We start from the raw sequence: 26730 nt of genomic DNA, 5'->3' as shown, positions 1-26730 counted from the left end.
ACACCCTCTGCCCCTCCCCTCTGGCTCACACACTCTCTCTCTCTCTTTTTCTCTCTCTCAAATAAATAAATAAAATCTTTAAAAAAAACAATCAGAGGTCACCTGGAAGCTAAAAGAAATGGTCGCAGAGGAAGGAAGAAGGGAGCCCGGCTCTGCTGGGTAACATATTTTAACCTCAGAAATGGAAGAAGAGGGTGCCTGGGTGGCTCAGTGGGTTAAGCCGCTGCCTTCGGCTCAGGTCATGATCTCAGGGTCCTGGGATCGAGTCCCGCATCGGGCTCTCTGCTCGGCAGGGAGCCTGCTTCCCTCCCTCTCTCTCTCTGCCTGCCTCTCCATCTACTTGTGGTTTCTCTCTGTCAAATAAATAAATAAAATCTTTAAAAAAAAAAGGACCCTTTAAAAAAAAAAAAAAAAGAAATGGAAGAAGAAAAATAGTGATAAAACTGTCCCCTACGATTACTGTCCATGTCACCCATGAAGCAAGCTCCTTCCTGGGTTTTCACACCAACTACTGCTCATGTCATCATTGTGGAGCAAACTCACTAAAGAGCGCTATTCTGTCTTTTGAAAAGCAACGTACAGAGATGTTTAAAAACTATCCACGCGCAAAAGGAAAGGAAGATGCCGTCCCAACGCACATCCAACATTGGGTGAAAAGTGACACTATTTCAGCTGAGCTGGCAGGCGACGACAAAGCTACCAGACAGGAAAACTTAGCGGTTAGGATGGCTCGACCTTTTCATTAGTGACTGGGCCGAGTCTGGAAAGTAGACATGAAGGAAAGCAGAGAGAAGATTAAGGAGAATAACATGATTTTTTTCCAAATGGGAACTTATTTTGAACCCTGCACAGGCCCTATTTATAGCTAATAGATTCTGACATATCTGTGTTCAAGCCAGAGCCATTCCATTCCTCCCTCTGTGCCAAAGGGCAGGCTTCCCTTCAGGCTGTCCTCGAACACAAGGTTGATAATATCTCCAAGGACATCATAACACATTGATTGATTCTAAAATAAAACCACAGTATGTAATCACTTATAGCTTACTGCTTAGAGGAACTTGGGAATTCACCTTCTAAGTATCTGGTAAGGCTACATCTACCTTCCAGACTTTTCCGTAACGCCTCCATGTGAACCAAGTTCTCTTTTGGCACTGTTTAATGGACCTTGCTCTCCATCTCTGCACTACCTTTGAATCTTACCGTCCAGTGAAGGCAAAACTTCTAGCCATCTGTCTGAGGCCTATAAGCAGATATCAGACCCTTGCAATAGCTTACCCAGTCTCCCATGTCACCTCAACACCTCAGTGGCTCAGCCAGTGAAAAGATTCCATAGAGAATCTCCACAGAGAATCTCCACAGAGAATTTCTCTTTGGTTATGATCTGAACACTCACCACAGTATAATAGTTCTTGGTAAGTGGAGTCGTTTCAAATCCTTTGACAGCCTTGGGGGACAGAGGTCTCTCTGTAAAAAAGACATTTAAAGATGTTAATAACATAGAAGGCTAAGAGGAACACTTTTATAATGTCGGTCAGCTAACCTACTATAAACAGTGTCGAATGGAAGGATGAGTGGAAATGTACGTTCCTCGACAAGTAAAACTCTAACTTTACTAAACTCTAGATGGTCCAAGTTAGACCTTGTCCAGGCCCCCTCAATCCCTGAGTTGACTCCAGGAAACAAACTGAGGGCTGCTGGAGGGGAGGCGGGTAATGGGTGATGGACACTGGGGAGGGCACATGGTGTGATGAACACTGAGTGGTATATGCAACTGATGAATCATTGATTATATCAAATACTAACGACAGCTAATGGAATTTATATTAAAAAAAAAAGCCTAGTTAATGAGTGGCAGGACCAGGGCAAGACTTTCTCTCCACTTGGCCATGTTTATTTACTGGAGTCTGTCTCTCCACTCAACTTACTCAAAACAGATAAGCAAAGCCAATGCTAACCAAATCTACATATTTACAACTTGTAAGTTTTTTTTTTAAAGATTTTTATTTATTTGAGAGAGAGAGATCACAAGTAGGCAGAGAGGCAGAGGGAGAGGGGGAAGCAGGCTCCCTGCTAAGCAGAGAGCCCCATGTGGGGCTCGATCCCAGAACCCCGAGACCATGACCCGAACCGAAGACAGAGGCTTTAACCCACTGAGCCACCCAGGCACCCCTACAACTTGTAAGTTATTATATGAGTATAATATAATATAGAGAATAGCAACCATCCTTTGTTGGGGCTCTCTACTGTGCCAAAAATAAAATAATCAGAATCTCTAACACACTGAAAAATAGCAGGAAATTCTTGATTCTTTGATTTATCATTTTAATATCATGACACTCAGCGATAAAATGCTTTCTTTTACAAAGTTACTCTTACCTTTCAAACTCATGACTAAGAGACATCCTAATACATTCTTCCATTAAAAAAAACACTTAAGATAAATACAAGATGGTGATCATTCCTATCCTATTCTCATTTTCTCCTTTGCTCACTTTGCTGTGTGTTCCATTTCTATCTTCCTGTATTATATGACGCCTTAAACTCTTCCTGAAGCATGGCAGAGTATATATAAATAACCAAACGATAAGATATCATCATGCTTGATTTTCCTTTTTGAAAAATACTTTCTAGTTTCAAATCTATTACAGTCCCGCCCTAAAAATGCAAATTTTAGAAAAGAAAATAAAAACCAATATTAGTCCGTCACTCAGAGCTAACCATCATTAGAGTAACATTATAAAATATGCCTCCTACTCTTTTTATATATGTATTTGTGAACACATAAACAGACACACACCCAGGGATCTTTCTTATTTTACTTACAGTTTTGTAATTCTCCTAACAACCTTTTTTTTTTTATTTTTTTTTATGCGATCTCTGTTCCCAAGGTGGGTCTTAAAGTCAAGATCCCAAGATTAAGAGTTGCACGTTCTACCAAATGAGCCAGCCAAGTGCTCCTCTGTAATTCGCCTAGCACAATGTTATTTCATGAATATTTTTTCATCTATCCTTGGCTTTTAATTATTATTATATTAAAAAAATCTTTTATGTGATATAATGAACACTGGGTATTATAGAAGATGACCTCTACCTCTTGAAACCAAATGATATGTTCTATGTTAATTAACTGAATACTCATTTTTAAAAAAATATCCTTGGCGGCCTAGGTGGCTCAGTCGTTAAGCGTCTGCCTTCAGCTCAGGTCATGGTCCCAGGGTCCTAGGATCAAGGCCCACATCGGGCTCCCTGCTCAGCAGGAAGCCTGCTTCTCCCTCTCCCACTCTCCCTGCTTGTGTTCCCTCTCTCTCTGTGTCTCTCTGTGCCAAATAAATAAATAAAATATATTTTTTAAATCCTTTATATTTATTTGGTACTTAGTAGATTTTAAGACATTTTATTTGATTCTCACAACAGCCCTGTCCGGCAGAGAGGTTCTCATTTTGCAGAAGAGGTCACTGAGGTCAGCGAGATGAAGTCAGTTGCCTAAGGGCACATATCTTGGAATGTCAGAGCCAAGACTGAAGCCCAGGTATGTGCTTGAAGAACAGCCTGCACTCCTAACCCATATGATGTCCAGACAGAAAGCTACTGAAGGCTTCAGTTGATGGCACTGGCAGTGATTCCTATGCGACTTCAGAGCGACCATCAGTTTGAGCTGGGATGGTCAGGGAAGACTTTGCTAGACAGGGGGCACTTTTTTTTTTTTTAAGATTTTATTTATTTATCTGAGAGAGACAGAGCAAGTGAGAGAAAGAACACATGTGGGGGGAGGGAGAAAGGGAAAGTAAGAAGCAGACTCCCCGCTGAGTAGGGAGCCTGATGCAGGGATTGATTCCAGGACCCTGGGATCATGACCTGAGCCAAAGGCAGATGCTTAACTGACTGAGCCACCCAGGCGCCTTATGGGGGCACTTAATCTAGTCCTGGAGGGTGGTGAGAATTCAAACTGGGAGAGAAAATAGTAGAAGAGTTCTCCAGGCAGGGAAGATTCCAGAAGCACAGCTGTAGAAACAGCAATGCTCAAGGAAGGACTGTTCCTGTGACAGTGAATCGTCCAGCTGGGCCATGCTGGGTAGAGTGAAAATAAGACCAAAAGGAAGCAATCTGGGCCAATTCTGTCACTGCCAAGTGATGACAAGTGGGGCATAGCCAGTTTCTGGGAGCTTTACGCTATTTCAAGATCTCAGATCTACCTGGTGGCTTCACAGGGCCTAACTGGGCAAAGCAGAGCAACGCGGAGGCACCTTGCCTCTATCTGAGACTGTCGGGGGCTGAGCCAGGACTTGAACCAGACACTGCACTTCCAGTCTGCCATGGTGCTGTACTCTTAGACATACTCGAAAGTGACCGCTACCGGGTTCTTTTGGGGTTTTTATCAAGCAAGTTTTCTCTAGTACAGCGATAATCATTCTACTTAGAATGCACAGAAACTTTGTGCGATGATGTAAGCCAGTCTTGATAAAAATGAGACCTTCTGGAGATACCAGCAAGATATGGTCACCTTCCAAAAGCCAGGCTGAAAAGGAAGGTAAACAGTAATGGAGAGCCTGCCAAGAAACAGAAGAGGGAAGGAAGGGCCATGGGAATGGGTGATGGCAGTTGAAACAAAATGTTAACTATGTCAAGTAGAATGGAGAGACATGAATTGAAAGGAAGTAGCCAGTCTGGAGATTCCTGGGTGGCCGAACGTGATGCAAAGACAGAGCTGGTGCTTTGGTTAAGATCAGTAAATTGTCTAACCTAGTCTAGCAAGACTGGCAGAGGGGAAAAAAAAGAGAGAGAAGACACGAATTACCAACATCAAACAGGATCACTACAGCCCCCGGAGATATCAAAAAGATGAGAAAGCCATACTCTGAGCAACTCTACACATAGACATTTGATAATTAGATGTGAAATGGACCAACTCTTCAGAAAACAAGAACTATCATGACTTACCCAATAGGAAATGGACCATTTGAGGAGCCTTATAACTATTAGGGAAATTGAATTTCTAAATTTAAAACTCATGAAAAAGAACTCTCCAGGCCTGTATGGTTTCACTGGAGAATGCTACCAAATGTTTCAGGAAGAGGCAATACCAATTCTTCACGATGTCTTAGAGAAAATGAGAGGAAGGATAACCTTCCAACTCATTTTATGAAGTCACTCTCACACTGATCCTGAAGCCAGACAGAGAGTCAAAAAATAGAAAACTGCAGACCAACGGCCCTCATGAATATAGATGTAGAAACCCTTAGCAAAATGTTAGCAAATAAAATTCAGCAATATTTTTAAAGCACTGTAGACCACGGAACTCATCCCAGGGATGCAAGGTTGGCTATATAGTCAAAAAATCAATCAACGTGACCCACAATATCAATACTCTAAAAAGAAACATCCCGTGGTAATAATATCAATCAATGTGGAAAAAGCACTTGACAAAACTCAACACTCATTCAAGGGGAACAAAACTCCCACCTCCCACCCAAGTCCCCCAAAACAGGAATGAAGTGGAATGCCTTCAAATCAATAAAGAACATTTACCCCAAACCCACAGCTAGGGTTTAAGAGGAATGGCGCAAGACAGAAGGCCGAGCATGCACCGCTAAGGTCAGGAAAGAGGCAAGGTGGTCTCTCTCAATCCAATCCCATCACTGACATCACTGAGCATAGAGAAGAATTCAAATGGGTTATCCGGCATATGAGAACTCGAACAGCAGCAAATCACACAGACAGAGCCCTAAGAAACCCTCCTAATTCTGATGTAAAGATTCCTTTCCAACTAACCTCGGGTTCCTTCCCCTCCCTTGCTGGGGCGCCCAATCCTACTGTCTGTGGTGGACACTGGACAAAAAGACATCTAGTGACAACTAGTTTCTCTGGATACAAAACATCCATGGGACATACCCAGGGGACTACAACAGGAAATCTAAATATAAAGCTCAATCCTAGTTTTGGTTTATAATCAGTAGGAAGAGCCATTTCTTAATCTGCCTTAATACAAATTTAATTAGAATGCTACCTAATCTCCGCATTTGATATCTATATTTACCTGCTAATAAGAAGTTTTAGAAGAAGGATTTAATGACCCTTTTGCTGAACCAGTGGCAGAAGACAGAATTTGCCTAAAATATCTGTTCTGATCATACTTGCCCCAATACTTCCTTGGCATGGAAACTCTGCCAGGAAAATTTTAACACCAAGTTAACAGAACCCTGAGCTCTTCCCTAAGTAACAAAAACAAAAATGAAAAAGAGAGAAAAGTCACCATGTTCCTGATGCATTGGCAGAAATTTCTCTAAGGTATAAATAACGTGTTACTTTATAGGTCACCGCTGATTTTTAAGTAAAGGACTGATAATTGTATCAGTGGCTAATTTTCTTATTTATAATGTATTTGACCCACACAGAGGAGCAAAGGCCCTTAAGAAAGCTTCTGTAGTTTATATCATGACTAAGTTATTCATACATGTATTTTTCATGAAACAAAATCTTTTGGAAAAAATACTTTTGTTCACATTAGGGTTTATTTTTCTCATGTAACAAGAAATTGAGAGGTACACAAGCAGGACTGGGAACAACAGCTTCATAATGTCACCACTGTCCAGGTTCCATCATCCTTGGTGAGAGGCTTTTACCCTCACAGTCACAAAAACCTACTCTATCTTTCAGCCTCAAGCTCACGTTGAAAGGAGTTACACGTGTGTGTGAGCGACATACTCAAATATGCTATTTCTAAAGTTTCTACAGTGGGAGATTGGTGGCTCCACGAGACCTCTGAAACCAGCCTCCACCTGAACAGAGGGAAGAAGCTGCCCCCAGGGCTTGGACCATAATTATCTCCTAGACAAAAGCTACAGCAGATTCTAAAACTTAAAATACCACTCCCCGAGGGCAGTTACCAGAGCACAAAGTGCTCTTGTCAGGCGAAAGGCTCAAGGGAAGGAAACTGTGCACAGAACTCCCACAGCCCGGCAATCTGCAGGGCCAGGGTTTGCCCGGGGCTAGGGTTGGTTGCTTTTGTTTTTAAGAGAACACAAAGGAATAGACAAAGTCCGCCTAAAGGAGCAGGAGGTACCCAAAGGTACCATGAATAAGTTGGTCACAATTACGGAAGATTGGAGTGACCTCAGTGTTACAGGTCTGACCCAATCCTAAGTAGACAGAGATCAGGAGAGTCCTTTAGTTCCATGCCTGATTGAACTTCATCAGTGACCCACAAGGTTGTGTGGCCGCCAGGTTTAAAACTCGAAATGGACAGTTTCATTTCTAGGAGAGATGTATTTCACCTCTGAATCGTTTTTTAAAAACTTCTTAAAGACAAACCTTCTTTCCTCAGCTTATACATCAGTAAGAGCTTCGTGGAAAGAAATAAAAAATTGACAGGTATTTTCTAGACCAAGCACGAAACAGCACGGCATCGAACTTGTGTGGCCTTTGTCCTGTCCCCACCAATCACTGTGGCTTGGCTTGTCCTCTCCCCTCATCTGCGCCTACCCATAGCCTCCATGCCTTTGCGCGCTCAGCTCAAAGCCCGCCTCCTCCGTGAAGCCTCTTCGGATCTCTCCACGCACAGCGCACTCCCCGTCCACTGACGATCTGCTCCGGAGTTTCCACCTCATCATCACTTTTTGTCGGTTTCAACTCTAGCCTTTCGCTCTCCCCCGGACCCTTCATCCGTAAGGACAACTACCTGCTGGAAATCATCCAAACTACGACTCTCTGACACCTCTACTTCGGTGCTGACCACCCACCCAATAGAAACACACACACACATACACACACACACACACACCCTCCTCACCCTCTCCTCTCTATTAATGGAGTTCAGCACGAGTCAACCATCTCCTGACAAAGATGAGTAAGACCCCATCGCCCGGCACGTCCTGTGAGTCAGGCTCCCCTCTTCAGCTCACCGCTCTCCACAGCGCCCTGCACTTCACGCTATCACCGAGCTTATCCTACTACATTCGAGGAGGTCTCGCCTGCCCCATACTAGACTAGGAACGCAGAGCAAAACTCATGTCTCATTTCTCTGCCTAACAGCCCGTCGTGGCAAGGAACGCCACATGCCCTTAAAGAGCTCACCCTCAAGCTGGACCCCTAGACTTGGAGTTATACTCACCTCTTCCCTTTCGCTCATAACAAGTCATCAGCAAGTTTTCTCGATTGGATTTTAACAGTGTCTACTGCAGCCACCCACTTCTTCCACTCCACTATCGCGAAAGTGGCCCATACCACTACCTGGACTGCCTCGCTCTCAGCGAGAGCCTGGGCTGGCTCCCCCACACCCTCATTGAGGACCCCGACCTCTTCTCCGCCATCCAGCCCCCGGAACCACATGCGATCCCCTGCTTTTCGCTGACTCCGTTCTTCATGTGGCTCCGGCCAGGGCCCCACTCTCTCGACTTGCCATCCCCTCGACCCCAGTCACCCCACCACCCACCCCGTGCCCTCTGACTTCCATTCCTTAATTTACAATCGCCCTCCAGCCTTCTACTGCAGAAGCTTCTCAGCATCCTTCAAGACCTAGTTTAAGGGCTACCCCCTCCCCCGCCCCAGGTTATTGTTAACAGAGTCAATTCTTTACTGCTCTAACAGCACCTTACCTAGACTCAGAGCTTTGCCTGTGTTACCTATCTTGTGCCATCCTGTTCCAGTTGGTTACATCCACACTTAGCTTGACCGCTAGACTGTCAGGTCCTTGGAGGCAGGGTCCATGAGGACAGACTATTACAGCATCGTGGCTACCCAGTATCTGACCCTCAGTGACCAAGCCAAACACAACGTGATGGCCTGCCCCACGTAATCATTCATTTCACGGAGATTTCCTGAGCCTAAACAAAACAGAACATCTCTGTCCTCATGGTATGTACATTGTAGTGGTAAGATATAGACCGAGAATGAGATAAATCAGCACATGTATACCACATTAGGCAGAAACAGTAAACCAAAAAGCAGAGCAGGGGAGGGGAGCGGGGCCGTGGGGATAAGGTTCCATTGCCTCGAATGACCAGGGAAAGCCCTTCTGTGAAGCAGACAAGGAAGCAAAGACCTAAAGGAGATGTGGGAACCCGTCGTGCAGATCTGGGGAGAGAGTCCCAGGCAGAGGCGCAGCCAGGGACGCAGGTGTCCGTGTGGCTGAAGTAGAGTGAGGGGGGGAAGGGTCAGAGAGGACGGCAGAGGGGCACCAGCAAGCCGAATCCTGGAGGACCTTGGAGAGCAGTGAGATGACCTTGGCTTCTACTCTGTTTCAGATGGGGAGCCATCACCCAAGTTCTGTTTAGAAAGAATCACTCTGGTTACTGAGTTTAAGTGAGGTCTCATTTAACTAGCAGGCTTGCTGGCCCCCGCTGTCCAGACCTATCCTTGACGGGTGGGTAAGATGCTTCTGAGGGTTACCTAGGTGCTCAGATCAGCCAGAGCTTGTCGTGAGAGTCCTTAACTGAGCTCCAAACCGAAGAGAATCTACGAGAAACTTGAAGGGAAGGGTCTAAAGCCTGGAACCAACAGCCAGACTGTGCTACGAGGCATGTCGGTGAGGGACATGACGGTGAAGGCATGCTGTCTGTCCACTTCCCGTGTCCTCCCAACAATGCTTGGGATTCCCAGGCAAGGCAGCAAGTGCTGTGGCTTTTAATTTTGCAGATGAAGACACGGAATCAAGGAACAAAGCTAGTGTGAATCTGGAAAGTTAGAGACCCTGAGCACCAACTCACAGTTACTGAAAGCTCTAGCAAGAGGTAAGTATCAGCTGCAAGGATCATCAAAACCAAGGAAATTCCAAGCAAGGCGGAAAAATATTTCAGGGCTCAGGAGAAACGTCGTGATTCCGAGTAATGAAAAGTGATAAGGGGCGCCCAGCAGGCTGAGTCAGTAGAGCCTGTGACTCTTGATCTCGGGGGTTTGAGTTCAAGCCCCATGTTGGGTGCAGACATTACTTAAAAACAAAATCTTTAAAAAGTGCTAAGAAGGGGAGCCTGGGTGGCTCAGTGTGTTAAAGCCTCTGCCTTCAGCTCAGGTCATGATGCCAGGGTCCTGGGATCGAGCCCCGCATTGGGCTCTCTGCTCAGCAGGGAGTCTGCCTCCCCCTCTCTCTCTCTCTGCCTGCCTCTCTGCCTGCTTGTAATCTCTGTCTGTCAAATAAATAAATAAGCAAATAAATAAGTGCTAAAAAGTCTACACATACACATGTAATTATAAATGTTAGTAAACATTTATTCCATTAAAGGAGATGCCCTCTCCCAGACCCCTGCCACCCTTAAATGAACACACAATACAGAAAACTAAACTTTCTCTTAAATGCTTTAGGGGAAAAAAAACTACAAACAAGGGCGCCTGGGTGTCTCAGTAGTTAGGCAGCTGCCTTTGGCTCAGGTCGTGATCCCAGGATCCTGGGATGGAGCCCTGCCTCGGGCTCAGGCTCCCTGCTCAGCAGAAAGCCTGCTTCTCCCTCTCCTGCTTCCCCTGCTTGTGTTGCCTCTCTTGCTGTGTCTCTCTCTGTCAAATAATAAATTCTTAAAAAAAAAAAAAACTCCAAGCAGTGGTTATCTGGGGGAGGGTGCAAAGAAGATTCATATTATCTACATTATATATCTCTGTAATGTCTTAATTCATTTACAATGAGCCTATAATTACAGTCATTTAATACAGTCATTAATTTTGAGGCATTAAGAAAACAAGACATCTAGGAAAGAAAAAATGCACTGAAGAGCTAACCACTCAAAGGAGCCCTTGGGTGAATATTTTGGGGAAGTAAAGAGATATAATAACATGAATAAGTGAACACTATGTTATCTGCATTGTGTATATCTTTATACATCAGGGGTCTTTGGTAATATAGGCAGGGCCTACTTTCTTAAATAATAAAAAAGCAAGGAGGTTACCTAAGAAAGTTCTAGAAGGACTACTGAAGAATTATTAGATTGCATTCTCTGGATATTATTATGAAAGAGGATAAGCAGTTAACAGTACCCAAGGAGTTAAGGAAAATCTTCTTCAGAATAAAAGCAGCCAGACAGCTTGCAGTCCTACTATTGTTATTTCTCGAACACATCCCGGAGGCATTTAGACTTAGATCTGCTTAAAGAGCTTAGGGCTAAAAAAAGGAAGTTAGCACATGGCCTCTCTTATTATTGTGTTCTACCATGGTGAGTCTTGGAGCGGCAGGAAGGACTGTGCACTGTCTTCCACCGGCTAGAATTAGTAAACAGAAGGGGACATAGTTAAGGTAGAACAGTTGTCTGAGCTTCGAATTCTTTGGCTTTTTTAGGTTTTTGCTGTCTTGATGTAATCTAAATACAACACTGTTTCAAAATATCTAATCACAGATTTTTCTCCCCCAGTTCTCTTCCACCCTTATTGTTGGCACGCACGTGCAAGTACAAATAGTTTCTGGGAACCCAGTAAAACGACCAGCATCGCAGCAGGAACATAAGAAAGTACAAGAGTCACACTGAAACAGGCTTTTAAAAGATCTACTTACCACTGGATTTAATTTCTCGGACATAATTACTAGGGAACCAGCCTGTTCGGCCATTTAATGTGCCTTCCCACCAGCCTCCTTCTTCAACTCTGGTGACATAAATGATGTCCCCTTTACAAACTGACAGCTCGTCTTCATTTGTCTGCTTAAAGTTGAATCTTGCCTTTACTATCAACTGATGGCTTCCATTTTCCGTCATCTCCTAGAGAAACAAAAGCCACACCAGATTAAGCGGCCCTCTAAATGGGGCAGGGGCAGAAATTAAATGAATGGAGGCCAGTAAAGTGAAACCCCAGGTTCTCCCTCAGTTTTGAGTTTTTAGCTAAGGAGTGGGATGCGGTGGGAGGTGGCTGGGGGGGGGGGCTTGGTTAATAAGCCCCTCGGAAGAGCATGTGTATTTTGTATTATCTGAAGGTACTTATTTAAATGAGCCGCCTCTACCCAACACACAGACACGGTCTTACACAATTACACAGCCAAGATTAGGTACTAATCTACCCATAAAATCTGCCACCCACCTCCCCATCGCTAAGAATATCTTAAAGTGGCTAAGATTTAGTCATTGGCAAACACCAAATACCCCCTCGTTACCTGAGTGGGGAGTCGTTAAGCTGTCATGGGTGCCTTCGAGAAGCTGATGAGCACAACGGACCTTTACCCAAAACACACCCCCCCGAAGTTCACAGGCAAGAGATTCTGCACACAATCTGAGAGGGTCCCAGAGCTGTGGAACTGTCGTGTTCATCGGCTCCTCAAAGGGATCGTGATCTCAAAAGGTTAAGCGCTTTGGAAGTAGTTAAAGTGCTTTGGAAGCAAGAGCTCTTGATGGCTTAGAGCAAGTGGGTGGCTTCTGACAGGGAACAAAGTCTCTAACGAGCAGAAGATAGGCGGTTCCTCCCCGATAAACGCTCCCATTAAGACCAAATGCAAAGAAAACGGGGTACAGCCAATGCGGGAGATCCTCACAGGCCCCCCAGGAATGCAAAGAGAAAAACTAAAATGACGATCAGAATAATGAGAGCAAGAAAGAGACGAGGACTGAAACCACCATCAGGAGGTTGTTCTAGTGACTTCCATTTGCAGAGCCTTCTGCAGGAAGGGATTCACTCGGCTCGAGGAAAGGGAAGAACTCCAGGGCTTCAACCCCCACAGGCCTGAACTGGCAGCCGGGTTCCAGAGTCGTTCTGGGGGCAAGGCCCCCAACACAGAGGCCAGCTGTTTCACCACAGAGGCCAGCTGTTTCACCACCGAGGCAGCTGAAACCGGGTCAGGGGATCTCATCTGACGGATCTTAGAACGGGCAAGGGGAATCGGGTTCTGCACTTACCACTGCCTTGGACTGCCTTTGCGGGCCTGGAGGTGCGCTAACCACCGCTCCCTGTGGGTTCGTCTGAGAACTATTAGCAGCACTAAGAGAAGAGGAACGTCCACATGGTCTTTCTGAGAGCTGATCTGTGAAAAGAAGAAAAGGCAAGATAAAGCGAAATGCTCCAGTCCGAAACACAGCTACAGAGCACGCCGTCTTTCCTGGGACATCATCAAAGGCTCCCGGGGCTGCACGGTTGTGGCTAGGGACGTGCCAAGTGCATTTCATTCCGCACCACCCGCCCCCTCCATGCCGGCGGCCAGCTTCCTCCTGCGTAACCTTACTGGCCATCGCTGTCCAGTAGAATGAAAAACAGCGACACAGCCACATTTTCGCTTAACCCATTTCCCTACCACTGGCCCCTCTTGAACCAGTGGCAACAGTACGCCCTGTTATCCAAGGCAGAACTATATTGGGTACCAAACAGCTGTTTGTGGCTCTTATTACTTTGAAATATTTCAAACTTCTCTCTTTGTGTTTTGGCCCTTAACTGGTTGGTTCTCGTCCTCGTAGGCAGCAGTATGTGTGGCGTCTGTGACCAGCCTGGGGCTGGGGGTGGGGTCGGTGGGGTGGGAGTCCCGGAGAAGGAGAATCGGAGAGAGAACGTGTCGGGGAGAGATGCAATCTTGACACCGAGGATCCTTCTTTGAAAAACTCAAATTCAAGAATCTTCCCTTCCTTGAAACCTCGTGAAATCCGATCAGACCAGCGCTGAGCTGGATGTTTTCCGTATGCTGACAGCGTGCAAAAGAGAGTAGCTAGCTTCTTGACAATTCAAATGAGGGTTCTTTTCCTCTCCATTTATTTTTAAAAGACATAAACTGCAAAAGTCTAGAGCCCAAACATTCCCTAGGCGACAAGCTCAGTATCCAAGTAATTTCCTTGATGTTTTAACTTTCACCTCCTTATATTTTATAAATATCTGTGGCAAGGGAAGAGACTGTAAAACCTGCTAGCAGAGTTTGGCAAAAGAACGTATAATTTGTATGGCATAATGTTAGAATTACACGATCCTCCCTGCCCAGCCCTGGGTGCTTGTCGTGTGTGTTAAATATAGTTCCTTGAATTAGCTGTACTTTCTGCTACGCGCCTTGCAATGGCTCAAAAGCATTTTTTTTTCCCAAATAGCAAAAGAACAACTCCAGAGAAGTATTTTTACACTTATTGCTATTATATACAGCTCTTTTCACTAAAATGGTAATTACTTGATAGCTTTGGCATTGACTACATTGTCTGCTCTTGTTCGCCAATCGTCTCACGTGGGGAAGTGGAGCCTTCCTAAATAGACATTTTCTCAAGGGCGGGACTGTATCTTACACTTCCTTTGTGGCGCTTGGCAGTGCTGGGCACACAGCCTGTTGACTTTCCAACAGTCTGAACCCCAAGAGCCATGCTCCAGCATTAAGGGTCAGGGCTCCATCTGATGCAGGTCTGAATCCCGGCTCTGCCACTTGCTAACTGGGCAACTGCGGGCCTGATTTCCCTTATCTGTCATATGGACCTATTAATAATACCTACCCCTAGAACTGTTTCAAAGATGAGCCCACCGATGGTTCTTAGAATTGTTTTAGACCCATGGTAAGGGTTCAATGCATTTTTTTTTCCTCAACGCATTTTAATTCTGGTGATTTCCATCCAGCTGTAGGTAAGAAGATGCTGTCTTGCAGAAGGAGTGAAGTTATACTCCAAGATATCCACATTTTCTTTACATTCTTTAAGATTTATATCCAGTACCTCCGATGTGGTGGTTATTAAACATTTAAATAATAATTTAAAAAAAGGATTTTTTTCATTCACTAGGAGCCTGAGGTTTCATTTCCAGTGCAAGGTTACTGATGGCTTCCTTTACATGGAGAAACACATACAAAAATCTGAGAAAAACATGTCAGTAGGAGAGAGAGGGAAGTAACAACTATCTTCTGTGAAGTTTATGAAAAAGAGAACTTGTCTTTTCCTTTTCCTTTCTGTCCTGTAACACTCAGGGGCTTATTCCACAGCTTTGAACAAAATAGCTTCTTGGTTCTTATCCTTATATGAAGGGCGTTGCAGTAACATCTGTGAGAGGCGTGTCAAAATCCTACTCCATGGACAAGTAAAGCATGTGACCCCCACTGGGATTTATTTGCCAGGAGAGGAGAAATGTACCTCAATCGAACCGTCCTGGCCACAGTTGGCTCCTAGGGGAATGAGAAGCCTGTGGATCCAAACATGTCACGCGCCACTCATAAATCACAAAGCCTGCTTACCTTCTGTTGCCTTGTTGACAGCTAAAAGTGTGCTCAGAACCTTGGAGAAGTTGACCCCTGAATAAAGGTCATCAGGATCGAATACCTATGAGAAAGGAAATTGAAACTGTCAGACACCATAAGTATTCAACTCAGCAAACCAAACTAGCAAACGGCCACTTCCTCTGGCTCTTGGGAGACAAAAATGTACAAGCTGAGACCCAAACCTCTGTGCACCTTTGGGAGAAGTGAAAGCAGCAGCTGAGCCACCTAATGACATGTGGGAGGCCATCGGTGAGTCAGAGCGCAGCGGTGATGGGAAACGAGAGCCAAGCTAAGAAGCACAACCCACAAGCAAATGCGCTCATCCGATCTGAGCATGTCAATCCTCAGGCCAGTTCCAGAAAACCCGAATGCATGGGTTACAGTTCATACCTGTCACCTACACAACGTACTGATGGTCCGCGAAGAAGGGGGCGGAACCTTTCTGACACGTTTCCAAGTGCACGTTTTAATCACCGGATTCAGTAGGACCACTGTCCACACTGCCTGTTCCTCTGCTCCCCCTCCTCCCCGCTGCCACCCACTGGGTCCCAATGGCCTGGGATCCCAACTCCATGCCACCCAAACTTTTCCAAGGCCTGCTTTTGGTTCCCAGCCTCAGTGCCTGGTTTCTGCTGTTTGACCTTGTCCCTCTCAGCCTATCTTCATGGATTTGAACCTGTGCCAGCTCTTCCTGGCCTCAGGGGACTTTTTCAGATGGGACCTCTGGCCTAACAGTACTCTACTGTCAGCAACAAAACAGGAAATAAATACAACATTTCACTTTGCCTTCATTCTGATAGGCCACTGTCCCGAGTGAAGACACCAGTCAGCTGTTGTTTTAAATACAAATGAATTGTTGATTTATAAATGTATTCAATGTATTAAAATGTATGGACAATTCTTCTAGTCTCATATACATGTATTTGAAACTAGAAGCATCCTCGAACATAGGCACAATCCACGAATTTGCGAACCAATAATGTAGATATACTTATCTATGGGAAACCCACATCCTGGATGGAAATGCACCTTCTAAAAACATTTCATTCCAGGAAGTCTAGAAGTCTGAATCTTCTTTTCCCAGATGCAGTGATGGGAATAAAATGTACCTCTCTGTGTGGGACAAGATTGGTAATGGGCCCAATTAATTCCTAATCTGTGTGTTTTCTGGGACAACATCAAGGCAAAATTTTATCTTCTTTGTGTACATATTCTTCAAGACTTAAACTCTGTCTCTAGAACAAAAATATATAGTAGCCATTTTTTTTCAAATTGGGAAACAGTATCAACCTAGATACTGTATGCAAATACGAGCCTAGAGAAGTCTGCCTATTCCAGGATTCATGACTGTGCTATTCATTTAATCAACGAATGTTCTGCAGTCAAAACAATACGACCGAGGAGCCCAATCACATCTAAAAATGACACACTAGGGGCGCCTCGGTGGCTCAATTGGTTAAGCAGCCGCCTCTTGATTTGGGCTCAGGCCGTGATCTCAGGATCGTGTGATTTTCTCTTCCTCTGCCCCTCCCCCAACTCACATGCACGCACGCGTGCTCTCCCTCTCTCAAACCAATCGATCGATCAATCTTCAAAAAAAAATAAAAACCAAATGACACACTAATCTACTTTTAGTAAAGGGCTCTGATGAGCCCTTTACTCAAGAGTCAGGAGTCAAATGACACTGCAGTCCAATATAAACCTCAAAGTTGTCCAGGAATAATTAGGCATTCTGTTTCAGGATGCCAAAGTCTGGGTGAACAAGATATGACAGACCCTGGAGAAAGAACCTAGTATCCCAGAGGATTCCAGATTCACTGAACGTCCCTTAGGGGGAAGTGTTAATGCCATGCACACCGAAATGCTAACAAAGCAAAATATTCACTCATTTTTAGCCCATAATTCTTAATGGGAGCATGAATATGTGTGTGCACGTGAAGATGGGGAGAGTCCGAAATAAGAAGCAGAAATAAATATCAGCAGAATAAGGCAGGAGAGCAAAAACAGTGATAAAAAAACCTGCCCCTTTCTTTTTCTGTTGCTCCCTCTCCAGGCTGACTGACTGCCCGTATGTGCCAACACTGGCGTTATTCACTCACTCGGGCACTTGGCTGGAATTAGGACAAATCACCTGATCAGAAAATGAAACGTACATCATCAGCAAGAGTCAGCCACCGCATCTGCTGGAGGGGCGCTGCCGCAACAATAGAGTTTCCTTTTTGGAAAAGCCCGATACACTTGAGTTTACCCAGGGACACTGTTCTCTCTAAAAGCCTGCTCTGTAGCACAAGGAGCTACACCAGAAGGAGCTGGAAGAGGCCTCTAGGGCGGAGTACAGAAAGCAAAGCCTAAGAGCTACGATTTGCGAGCAGTGGAAAAAGCAAATATAACCAGCAATCCTGTCCCCAGTACCACACCCTTCCAAACCTCAAACTGCATGGTAGTGAACATCGTATCCCAGCTGGGAAAGAGCAGAATTGTCCAACGTGGAGTGGGCATGGGGAGAACAAGGAGAAGTAGGCTGTGGGACAGGCCATTTGCCTTGGGCGAATCCCAACCATTCATACATACAAAATGGAGAAGCAATTCCCCTTTCCTATCTGCAAAGCACTGGGGCTTGTTAAAGGAAATGCAAATTTGCATATTTGCCCCGCCTGTGCTTTTTCATCTTCTGCCACTCTGTGCAAGCCTCACTAGCCTGCTTAGTATGGCATGAAGCGGAGTCCCAGATGAGCTTAACTTTCTCTCTACCATTTGGGTCCAGAAATTAGCTGGTTAGTTTCCAGTTGGATCTGCCAAGGTCGTATGAACCACAGGATTCCCTCCCTCCATTGACCACAAATGTGATGCAGACAAGAAAGAAAGGGTTGCTTCTCAGGCTATACTGCTAGATGCTTTTAAGGTCCCGCTCCCACAGTGGGATGAGGCGGAGTTCAAGGATATCAACAACAGGGCGCCTGGGTGGCTCCGTGGGTTAAGCCTCTGCCTTCAGCTCAGGTCATGATCTCAGGGTCCTGGGATCGAGCCCAGCATCAGGCTCTCTGCTCAGCAGGGAACCTGCTTTCCCCCTCTCACTCTGCCTGCCTCTCTGCCTACTTGTGATCTGTCTGTCAAATGAGTGAATAAAATCTTAAAGACAGAGCTGAAACTTCATGAAAGATGGGTTTTGTTTTTTCTTCTCTTTAAGTACTGTTGACCCTTGAACAATATGTGTTTGACCTGCGCAGGTCCACTGACACGTGGGGTTTTTTTTCAATAAACACAACACAGTACTATAAATGTATTTTTCTCTTCCTTATGAGTTCTTATTAACATTTTCTTCTCTAGCTTACTTCATTTTAAGAATGCAGTATATAATACATATAATGTGCAAAATATGAGTTAACTGTTGATGTTATCCAAGAGACTTCTGGCCAATTTACATAAGATTACCTAAGGTCCAATTCTACATCAGCAGCTGAACTCAGACAAGACATTTTATTTTGGTTAAAGATTTTATTTAGGGCGCCTGGGTAGCTCAGTGGGTTAAAGCCTCTGCCTTAGGCTCAGGTCATGATCCTGGGGTCCTGGGACCGAGCCCCACATTGGGCTCCCTGCTCAGCAGGGATCTGCTTCCTCCTCTCTCTGCTCATGCCATCCCTCTCTCTTTTTCTCACTCTTTCTCTCCTCCCCCAATAAATAAAATATTTTAAAAAATAAAATTTTAAAAGAGATTTTATTTATTTGAGAGAGACAGAGAAAGTGTGTCCCTTGGAGGGGGGGCGGGCAAAGGAAGAGGGAGAGAGAATCTCCAGCGGACTCTCTGCTCAGTGCAGAGCCCAACACAGGGCTCAATCGTACAACCCTGAGATCACAACCCAAGCCTCAACCGAAAGTCGGGCACCTAACTGACTCCACTACCCAGGCCCCCCACAAGACATTTAATCTCTAAATGTTTCCGTACATGTTAACATTTCTGATCTCCACCATGCCAGAAGCAGGGCAGGGCTGCGCTGAGCTGCCAGTTCCACCTTGCGAGGGGTCGCCCACGTGGGGGTCCGGCCCATGCTTCCAGGGCCATGCTAAACTGCTCCCTGGCACCCTGCTCTCACCACCTGAGATAACCGGTGGTGGCCCTGGCCACATCCTTGTTCAGGGAAGAAGCCGCACCGCATACTCATTCAGAACAGGGGGAACATCTCTAACGTCACAGGGCTTCGGGACCGTTCAGTTGACTTCCAGTTCAAATTAATTTAGGGTTTGGGGTGATCACAATGGGCTCCATCACTCAACTGTTAGCACTGGAACCCCATGGACCTGGCTTCTGCTTCAGGCCCTTTAAAAAAAAAAAAACCCAGATTCTAAATGTTTTAAGAAGATTCCACGTCTCCCTTGTTCCTGCTAAATAAAATCTCAAATTCACTTAGCCCGTCTTGAGTCACATTCTCCAATTCCCCCAGCTGAGCACGCTGCCACTGTTAACCCCTGAACTTTGGAGGAAATGTCATTACACGGGGCACCAGAGCAAGCCAATCGGAGCTGCTCAGTCATACGTCACCAGGTGGCTCTGTGAACACACCAGGGATGCTTCCACACAGCTCCCACCAATAGTGGTCATGACGTCAGCACCAAATCATGCCCGTAGCTCAGGCGTGACACTCCATGGCGTGGCACTCCATGAGCCACTGGCACTCACTCCCCCTCCTAGAATGCGGTGGATGGCACTTGTACTGTGCCTGGTTTTAAATGATAACTTCCTATCTGATAGGGAGCACACTTAAAAGACAGCAAATCCTGCCCTCCGGTCCTCTCTTGTTTCCTTCCTAACTGCCCATTTCGGCCATTCAGGGGACAAGATCAGACCTGGGTGTGGGGCTGTGATGAGATCGGTCTCTGAAAAGAGCTCCAGCGTGAGGGTCCGGAGACTGTGATTCCAAGCCCAGATTCGTCACTGCTGAGCAGTTGTGAGCACCTTGGGAAAGTCACACCACTTTTTTTGCAGCTCTGTTTCCCATCTGGAAAGTGAGAGGTGACAGATGTCTTTGGCCAGACCAGGCATGTTGGTTGTGTCCCCAAGGTCCAGAATCTGGTCTTCCATTGTCATGGCTCTTGAGAATGGGCTCATTCTAACCAAGTTCAAAAAAGGCCAACACATCAAGTAAATGGCCAATTTGCTAATTTCTGCTCCAAGAAACAGACCATTAATAAGATTGGATAGTCCCATCTTCTAGCCAACATTACTCTCTCCCAAGAGAGAAATCTGCATGATAAGCCAAATCAGAACTAGAAATTTGTTGGATAGTATACAGTCAAAACAAAGTGAGTCTGGGGTATCACAAGCTAATGTAATTACTACCTGTTTATAAGCAGACTTTTTGAAAATGACCTACTGGGGCACCTGGGTGGCTCAGTCGTTAAGCGTCTGACTCTTGATTTCAGCCCAGATCATGATCTCAGGGTTGTGAGATCGAGCCCCTCGGGCTCTGTGCTAGGCGTGGAGCCTGCTTAAGATTCTCTCTCAGGGCACCTGGGTGGCTCAGTGGGTTGAAGCCTCTGCCTTCGGCTCAGGTCATAGTCCAAGGGTCCTGGGATGGAGCCCCACGTCGGGCTCTCTGCTCAGCGGGTAGCCTGCTTCCTCCTCTCTCTCTCTGCCTGCCTCTCTGCCTAGTTGTGATCTCTGTCAAATAAATAAATAAAATCTTTTTTAAATAAAAAGATTCTCTCTCTCTCTCTTCATTCACTCCCCCCTTCCCTCTATAAAAACAATTAAAAATAATTGATTAATTAATGACCTATTTATAAACTCTGGCTCTATCTTGCTGTCACCATCTAGTGGCACTTGGCCTGTAACTGTGGACAGCTTTAACCAATCGATGTTCTTTTGTCCCTGGGTTTATATGGTGTCATTTTACGTAAGTAATAGGGGTTTCTAGACTGCCTGGACATTACAGAATCCAGAGCCAGGAAGTTCAGCTCCATAGAGCTTCTGCGACAGGAGTGAAGATCTGAGAGTAACGCGTCATCTCACACCTCCTCACGACATCACCAAACCCTGTCCCTGAGGGCCACTGCAACATCAGCAATGCCTTATGGCTTCCGTTCTTCCTTGTTAGCACTCCTTTAGGAGAAAAACACTTTTTCCACAACAGGGAGTTCTCCTCAACTGATTTTTTTTTTAGGATTTTATTTATTTATCTGAGAGAGAGAGAGAGAGATCACAAGCAGTGGGGAGGGGCAGAGGGAGAGGGAGAAGCAGGCTCCCCACTGAGCAGGGTGCCCCGACCCTGGGATCACCACCTGAGCAGAAGGGTGATGCTTAACTGACCAAGCCACCCAGACGCCCCTCTTCAATGGAGTATTATGTGTTCCAGAAAGAGCGATGAACAAGGAATGACACAGGTATCTTGGCCAGGACCGTCGCAGATTTAAAAAGAGAAAGAGACAGAATAACTGGGTTTCGATAACTTCACCAAGAAGAGAGCAGGCATGAAGGGAAGGAAAAGATGAAATCTCCCTTGTTAAAAGGGCTTGCCAAGCCCCGGACTGGAAGCAGGGCGCCTAGAAACAGCTGCTGCTCAGCCGGACGCCATTGCGGCCTGCCCCCCGCCCCCACATGCCAGTCACTAGAACCTTCCAGGGAGCCACACTGGCTGCCTGTTTTGACGGGTGCGGTGAACGGGTCATTCTTCAGCTGCCACAGCATCTGGGCACCAGGCCTGGGGGTGTGCTCCCCAAGCTCCTCACCCATACCCCGTCAAGGAAGGGGACTTCTTTCCTGACATTCCAAACTGGAATGCAGAACCCATTTTCCCAGAGACACAGTCACGTCTGCCACTTAGTGTGTGAATTCTATAGCTCAGCCACACTTACTAACCAGACGGCTGTGGGCCAGTCGGAAATCTTAATCAGCACGTAGAACTTGGCTTCTAGGGGGAAAAGGTTTTCTGTGTTGCGAACAATAACTTACAAATCAAATTTCGGAAAAGACTCCGTTTTACACTGAAGAATGCCTGGTCCCAGATTCATGTCCACATCCATTATACTTTCTCCTTCTCCTTTCAAGTTGAAGGATGAACAATTACCCTAACCACTACAAGCACTATTTATTCTAGAACTGCGCAGGATTAGAGAATCAAGTGATACACAGGAAGACGGTGAGAAGAGCCTCAGAAATTTTAACAGTTGACAAGTCCCGCCTGTTTCATGGGGCCAGTTAGGAGGAGACTCCCACGGGCAGACAGGGCTCCTGCAGCTCTGGCTTTCCCGGGGAGTCAGCCAGGGCTGGAGGCCAGGAGGCCTAGCAGAACCAACAGCTTTACTACAGAGTCCACGCATGGGGGAGACTGGTGTTACATGAACCCCCCACAAAGATCAGCGAGGGAGGAGGACCATGAAAAGAGGAACCACTGCAGGCTGCTTTCTGCAGCAGCTCCTCTTGTCCCTTAATCTGCTGCCTTCCAGAAGGTTCCACCTTGCCTTACCCTCTGGCTTCTTTCTTTGGAACTGCCCCAGCCTCTTAGTCTGTAGAGACGCCAGACACTCAAGCCTTCAGCCACCTACCAAGGTCACATTCTCTATTCATTCTGTGGATGTTAAGATTAGCTCTGGATTTCCAACAAGAAGGCGGACCCTCGGAAGCCCAAATTGCACCCCACAGAGCAAGACCAATGTCCGATGTATGAGAGACTTGAGAAACAGTCATTCATTGGCTGATCAGCCGGAGGAACTTAAACACAAATCAGGCCTCAAACGCAAGGCCTGTGAAGCCAGTTCTTTGAAAACTTTCTCATTTCTGGATCCTGAGTGTCTAGAAGCAGGTGCTTAATAAATATTTGATGACATGAGGAAAGTTTAGAAGCTCTTGCCAGCAGATGATTAATCACAACTGAAGAAAAAGTATCGCCAAAAGGACAGCAGAGTTCAAAAGAATCAGACTAAGGAAGAAACAATCAAATTTCCACATGACTTTGCAGGAAACACCAATTAGCTCACCTAACAATACGCCCAGACTCATCAGCAAAATTAAGCTGCGCGACTGTGAGATGACCAAAGGTGCTTCCAACTCCAAGGCTGTGCATTTATTTCATGGAGTTATGTGCCCAATTTGGGCCAAGTCTGCAGTTGCTGGTCTGTCCTGGGTCATACTGGGGCCTTTCATTCTCCTCACAAGGCGCCATGACCTCCGCACTACAGAGAAAGGAAGCGGGAAAAGAACTGTGGGATTTTACCGCTTTGCTGGAGTTGGCCGTATTTTTGGAACTGTTCCATGACACATCGCTTAAAGGACAAACACTGTAAAGCCAAACTCACCAAAACAGGCTCTGAGTCACAGCCAGAACACAGCGGGATGTGGCAAAATATGCCGAAGGAACTCACGAAGAAGCAAGAGGGGGTGAGAGGCAAATTGAAAGCCTACAGCCCGCACACCCCGAGTCCCTCGTACACCAGCTTAGCTGGGGAGGGCTGTTTTGCCAAAGTTACAACCATTTTCTCTCTTTAGAGATCACCCTCAACAGTGTATCTGGCAAACTCGGGCATTCCTTGCTTATGTGTATGGGTGAGTCACCTTTTCAAAAGTATGTCATTTTCAGAGATGCCCATCAATGCCCAACAGACATCGATCAATCAATGAATGAAGGTTCCTCCATCTGATCTCAAATAAGATTTACACGTAGGATGCAATCCAAACCTGGCGAGGTGGGTATTCAGGAGCTCACCAATCAGACAGGTCAGGAAGGGAGGAATTTCCATGAACCTCCATGCCGCTCGGCCTAATGGAACACAGTCTTTAAGTGCCTACGAAATCCAATCCCCAGTCTTCAGGCTGGAATTCGGATTTCTTCTCAAGCCCATCATTTCTTACCACTGTCAACTTGTAAGCCCCAGAAGCCACTTTCTTCACTGTGCCTCTCTCCAATATGCACACTTGTCCTTACGTAAGAGTGCCCTCAACCATCTGAATCCCAGCTGTCCTTTGGGGCCCAGATGACATCACCACCCCCTCCACAGGGTCTGCACCAGACACTACACCTTGGTACGCAACAGGCTTCTTCTGAACTCTGTGTTAAGCTCTAGACTAACCCACTAACTTGGATACCTCACCATACGCTGCCATCCACACTGTTAAACTCCACGATTTCCCATAAACCTGCTGGCTCTTCCCACAATGCCACAGGCACAGCACCCAGATGGCGAACGAGTACCTGCTGACTATGGTGCTTTCCTTTTCACCTAAAAGTTAAACAGGTAGGGCACCTGGGTGGTTCAGTTGGTTGAGCGATTCCCTTCAGCTCAGGTCATGATCCTGGAGTCCCGGATCAAGCCCCGGATGGAGCCCCAGATGCAGTGTTGCATCAGACTCCCCACTCGGCAGGGAGTCCCCTTCTCCCTCTGACCCTCCCCCCGTCTCATGCTTTCTCTCTCTCTCAAATAAATAAATAAAATCTTTTTAAAAAGTTAAACAGGTATTTCTTCCCCTAGAAACACCTGTCCTTCTGGCATGCCTTCCCTGGAAGCAAAGACAGAGGAAAGGTCATTTTTTGTTTGTTTGTTTTCTGGTAAAACTTGATCAGTCAGGGCTCATCTATTTTTCCATCACTTGGTAACATTCTTCTTTGGAAGACTGTGATTGAGAGTCACGAAGAATGCAGATGAAGCACTTATCTCACTAAAAGGAGTGAAGGTACTGCCTGGGATCACTTGGGAGAATCCCAGTATTAGAGTCCTAATGCGCAAGTGTCCGCACCTTGAAAATCCAATGAAATCAAGAGAGTTTGGGTAACATAAGAAATAAGAAGTGTGGGGCGCCTGGGTGGCTCAGTCCGTTAAGCATCTGCCGTCCGCTCAGGTCATGATCCCCGGGGTCTTGGGATCCAGTCCGGCATCCAGCTCCCTGCTCAGCAGGAAGCCTGTTTCTCCCTCTGCCTGCCGGCCCCTCTCAATCTCTCTCTCTGACAAATATGTAAATTAAACCTTAAAGAAAAAAAAAAGAAGTGAGCTGAGGGCTAGAAAGGCAGAGAAGGTCTTCCATATGACATGGGACCTAATTCACACACCATTAATCTTCCTTTCTTTCTTTTAATGAAACAGGTACTCTAGCTTGGCGTAAAGAAATAGTAAATACTGTAGAATTTAATATTTAGCTTTCTTTTTATCCTTATTTTCATTCACTGAAGAGTCATTTCTATGAATGAAAGTCAACTCTTGATAATCTATGTAGACTCTTAGATATACAAGCTATCTAAAATACATTCTTAAAAATTCATCCTGGGGCCTCTGAGTGGCTCAGGCACTAAGCATCCAACTCTCGGTTTCAGCTCAGGTCATGATCTTGCAGTTGTGGGATCGAGGCCCACGTCAAGGCTCTCCACTGAGCGTGCAGCCCGCTTGAGATTCTCTCTCCCCTCCAGCTCCCAAACACGCTCTCAAAAACAACAAGAACAAAAAGATAAGAAGTCATCCAGTAATTCTTCATTTAACAAATATTTACTGAAGACCTGGCATACGCCAGGCACCAAGAAGTAAATCTGTTGGAAGATGAGAAATAAAACAGATAGTGTGTAAAATCTGGCAACTAAAGGAGTCACCCACGGGCTTACCAAAACCACTCTTTTCCACTCTGCTGTCTGTCCTGGAAGGTACTTTTGCAATCCCAAATCAAGATGTTCCCCCGTCCATAACCCACTCCCAAACACCAGCATGTCTTCAAAGAACGCAACGTGGTCACGCTCCAGCAAAGATGTCCAGTCACGCTATCACAACGCGTAAGCCCCCAAAGAAGTAGTTACATTTCTTGGTGTTAAAATACTGCATTCTTGGGCGCCTGGGTGGCTCAGTTGGTTGGGTGACTGACTGCCTTCGGCTCAGGTCATGATCCTGGAGTCACCAGATCGAGTCCCACGTCGGGCCCCCTGCTCAGCGGGGAGTCTGCTTCTCCTGCTGACCTCTCTCCTCTCATGCTCTCTCTCTCTCTCTCTCTCTCTCTCTCTCATGCTCGCGATCTCTCTTTCTCTCAAATAAATAAAATTTTAAAAAATATATTGCATTCTCGGTTTGCACACGTTTCTCACAAATTACTGGTAAATAGCCCCAGTCGGCTGGAGACCTTGCCATGAAGAAGAGACAAACTTGTAAGACAGAATGTTCCTTAAGTGTTCAGGCCTGCTTCACAGGCTAGGCTCTTCATAAAAATGATGTGAAGACCCTGACACCTTAAAGATGCCTCTTAAAATAATGTCCATGCTTCCCAAGGTAGAGAAACCTGCCTGCTATTGTCTAGAGCGAGACAAGCCCTTAATTTAACGGTGTCACTCACCGCTCTGGAAACCACCGCCTTCCATCTAACCTTAATTTAATCCTTTCTTTTCCCTGTTGCCCGTTTCAATCCCTTAGCTGATACACCTGATCTCTGTAATAATATTCAGGTCCCCAAGAAAGTATAAAGCTGGGATTTTACTCTATTTGTTTAAGCAGAACTTAATTAGGAAGGTAAATCTTCTGCCAGAAGTCAAGCAGAACTGATGGATGGCTCTATGTTCCTCCGAATGAGCCACCTCTCTGAACCCAGACTCCCCTCCATGCGGTAGGGTCTAAGTCGGCCAAGGCACAACAACAAAGCCTGGAGCTAATCAGACAGATGTCTGGGATCC

General features: G+C 45.9%; 1 protein-coding gene across 6 annotated transcripts in view; it reads right to left on the bottom strand.

The window, feature by feature from the left end:
• ARHGEF6 (Rac/Cdc42 guanine nucleotide exchange factor 6) overlaps window positions 1-26730 on the bottom strand; it is a 100075-nt gene that overhangs the window by 53473 nt on the left and 19872 nt on the right. For all 6 annotated transcript variants that reach the window (XM_004773651.2, XM_004773652.2, XM_004773653.2 and 3 more), the window contains 4 exons: window positions 15080-15164; window positions 12795-12919; window positions 11468-11669; window positions 1394-1464 (listed from right to left, as the gene is read on the bottom strand). In XM_004773651.2, coding sequence (XP_004773708.1) covers window positions 1394-1464; window positions 11468-11669; window positions 12795-12919; window positions 15080-15164 — 483 coding nt within the window. The remainder of the gene's footprint in view (window positions 1-1393; window positions 1465-11467; window positions 11670-12794; window positions 12920-15079; window positions 15165-26730) is intronic.

Source organism: Mustela putorius, unplaced genomic scaffold (assembly GCF_011764305.1).
Source record: "Mustela putorius furo isolate JIRA1106 unplaced genomic scaffold, ASM1176430v1.1 tig00003899_pilon_pilon_pilon, whole genome shotgun sequence".
In the NCBI taxonomy this organism is placed as follows: domain Eukaryota; kingdom Metazoa; phylum Chordata; class Mammalia; order Carnivora; family Mustelidae; genus Mustela; species Mustela putorius.
The sequence above is the reverse complement of the archived record's forward strand: the minus strand, read 5'-3'. Positions and strand labels throughout refer to the sequence as shown.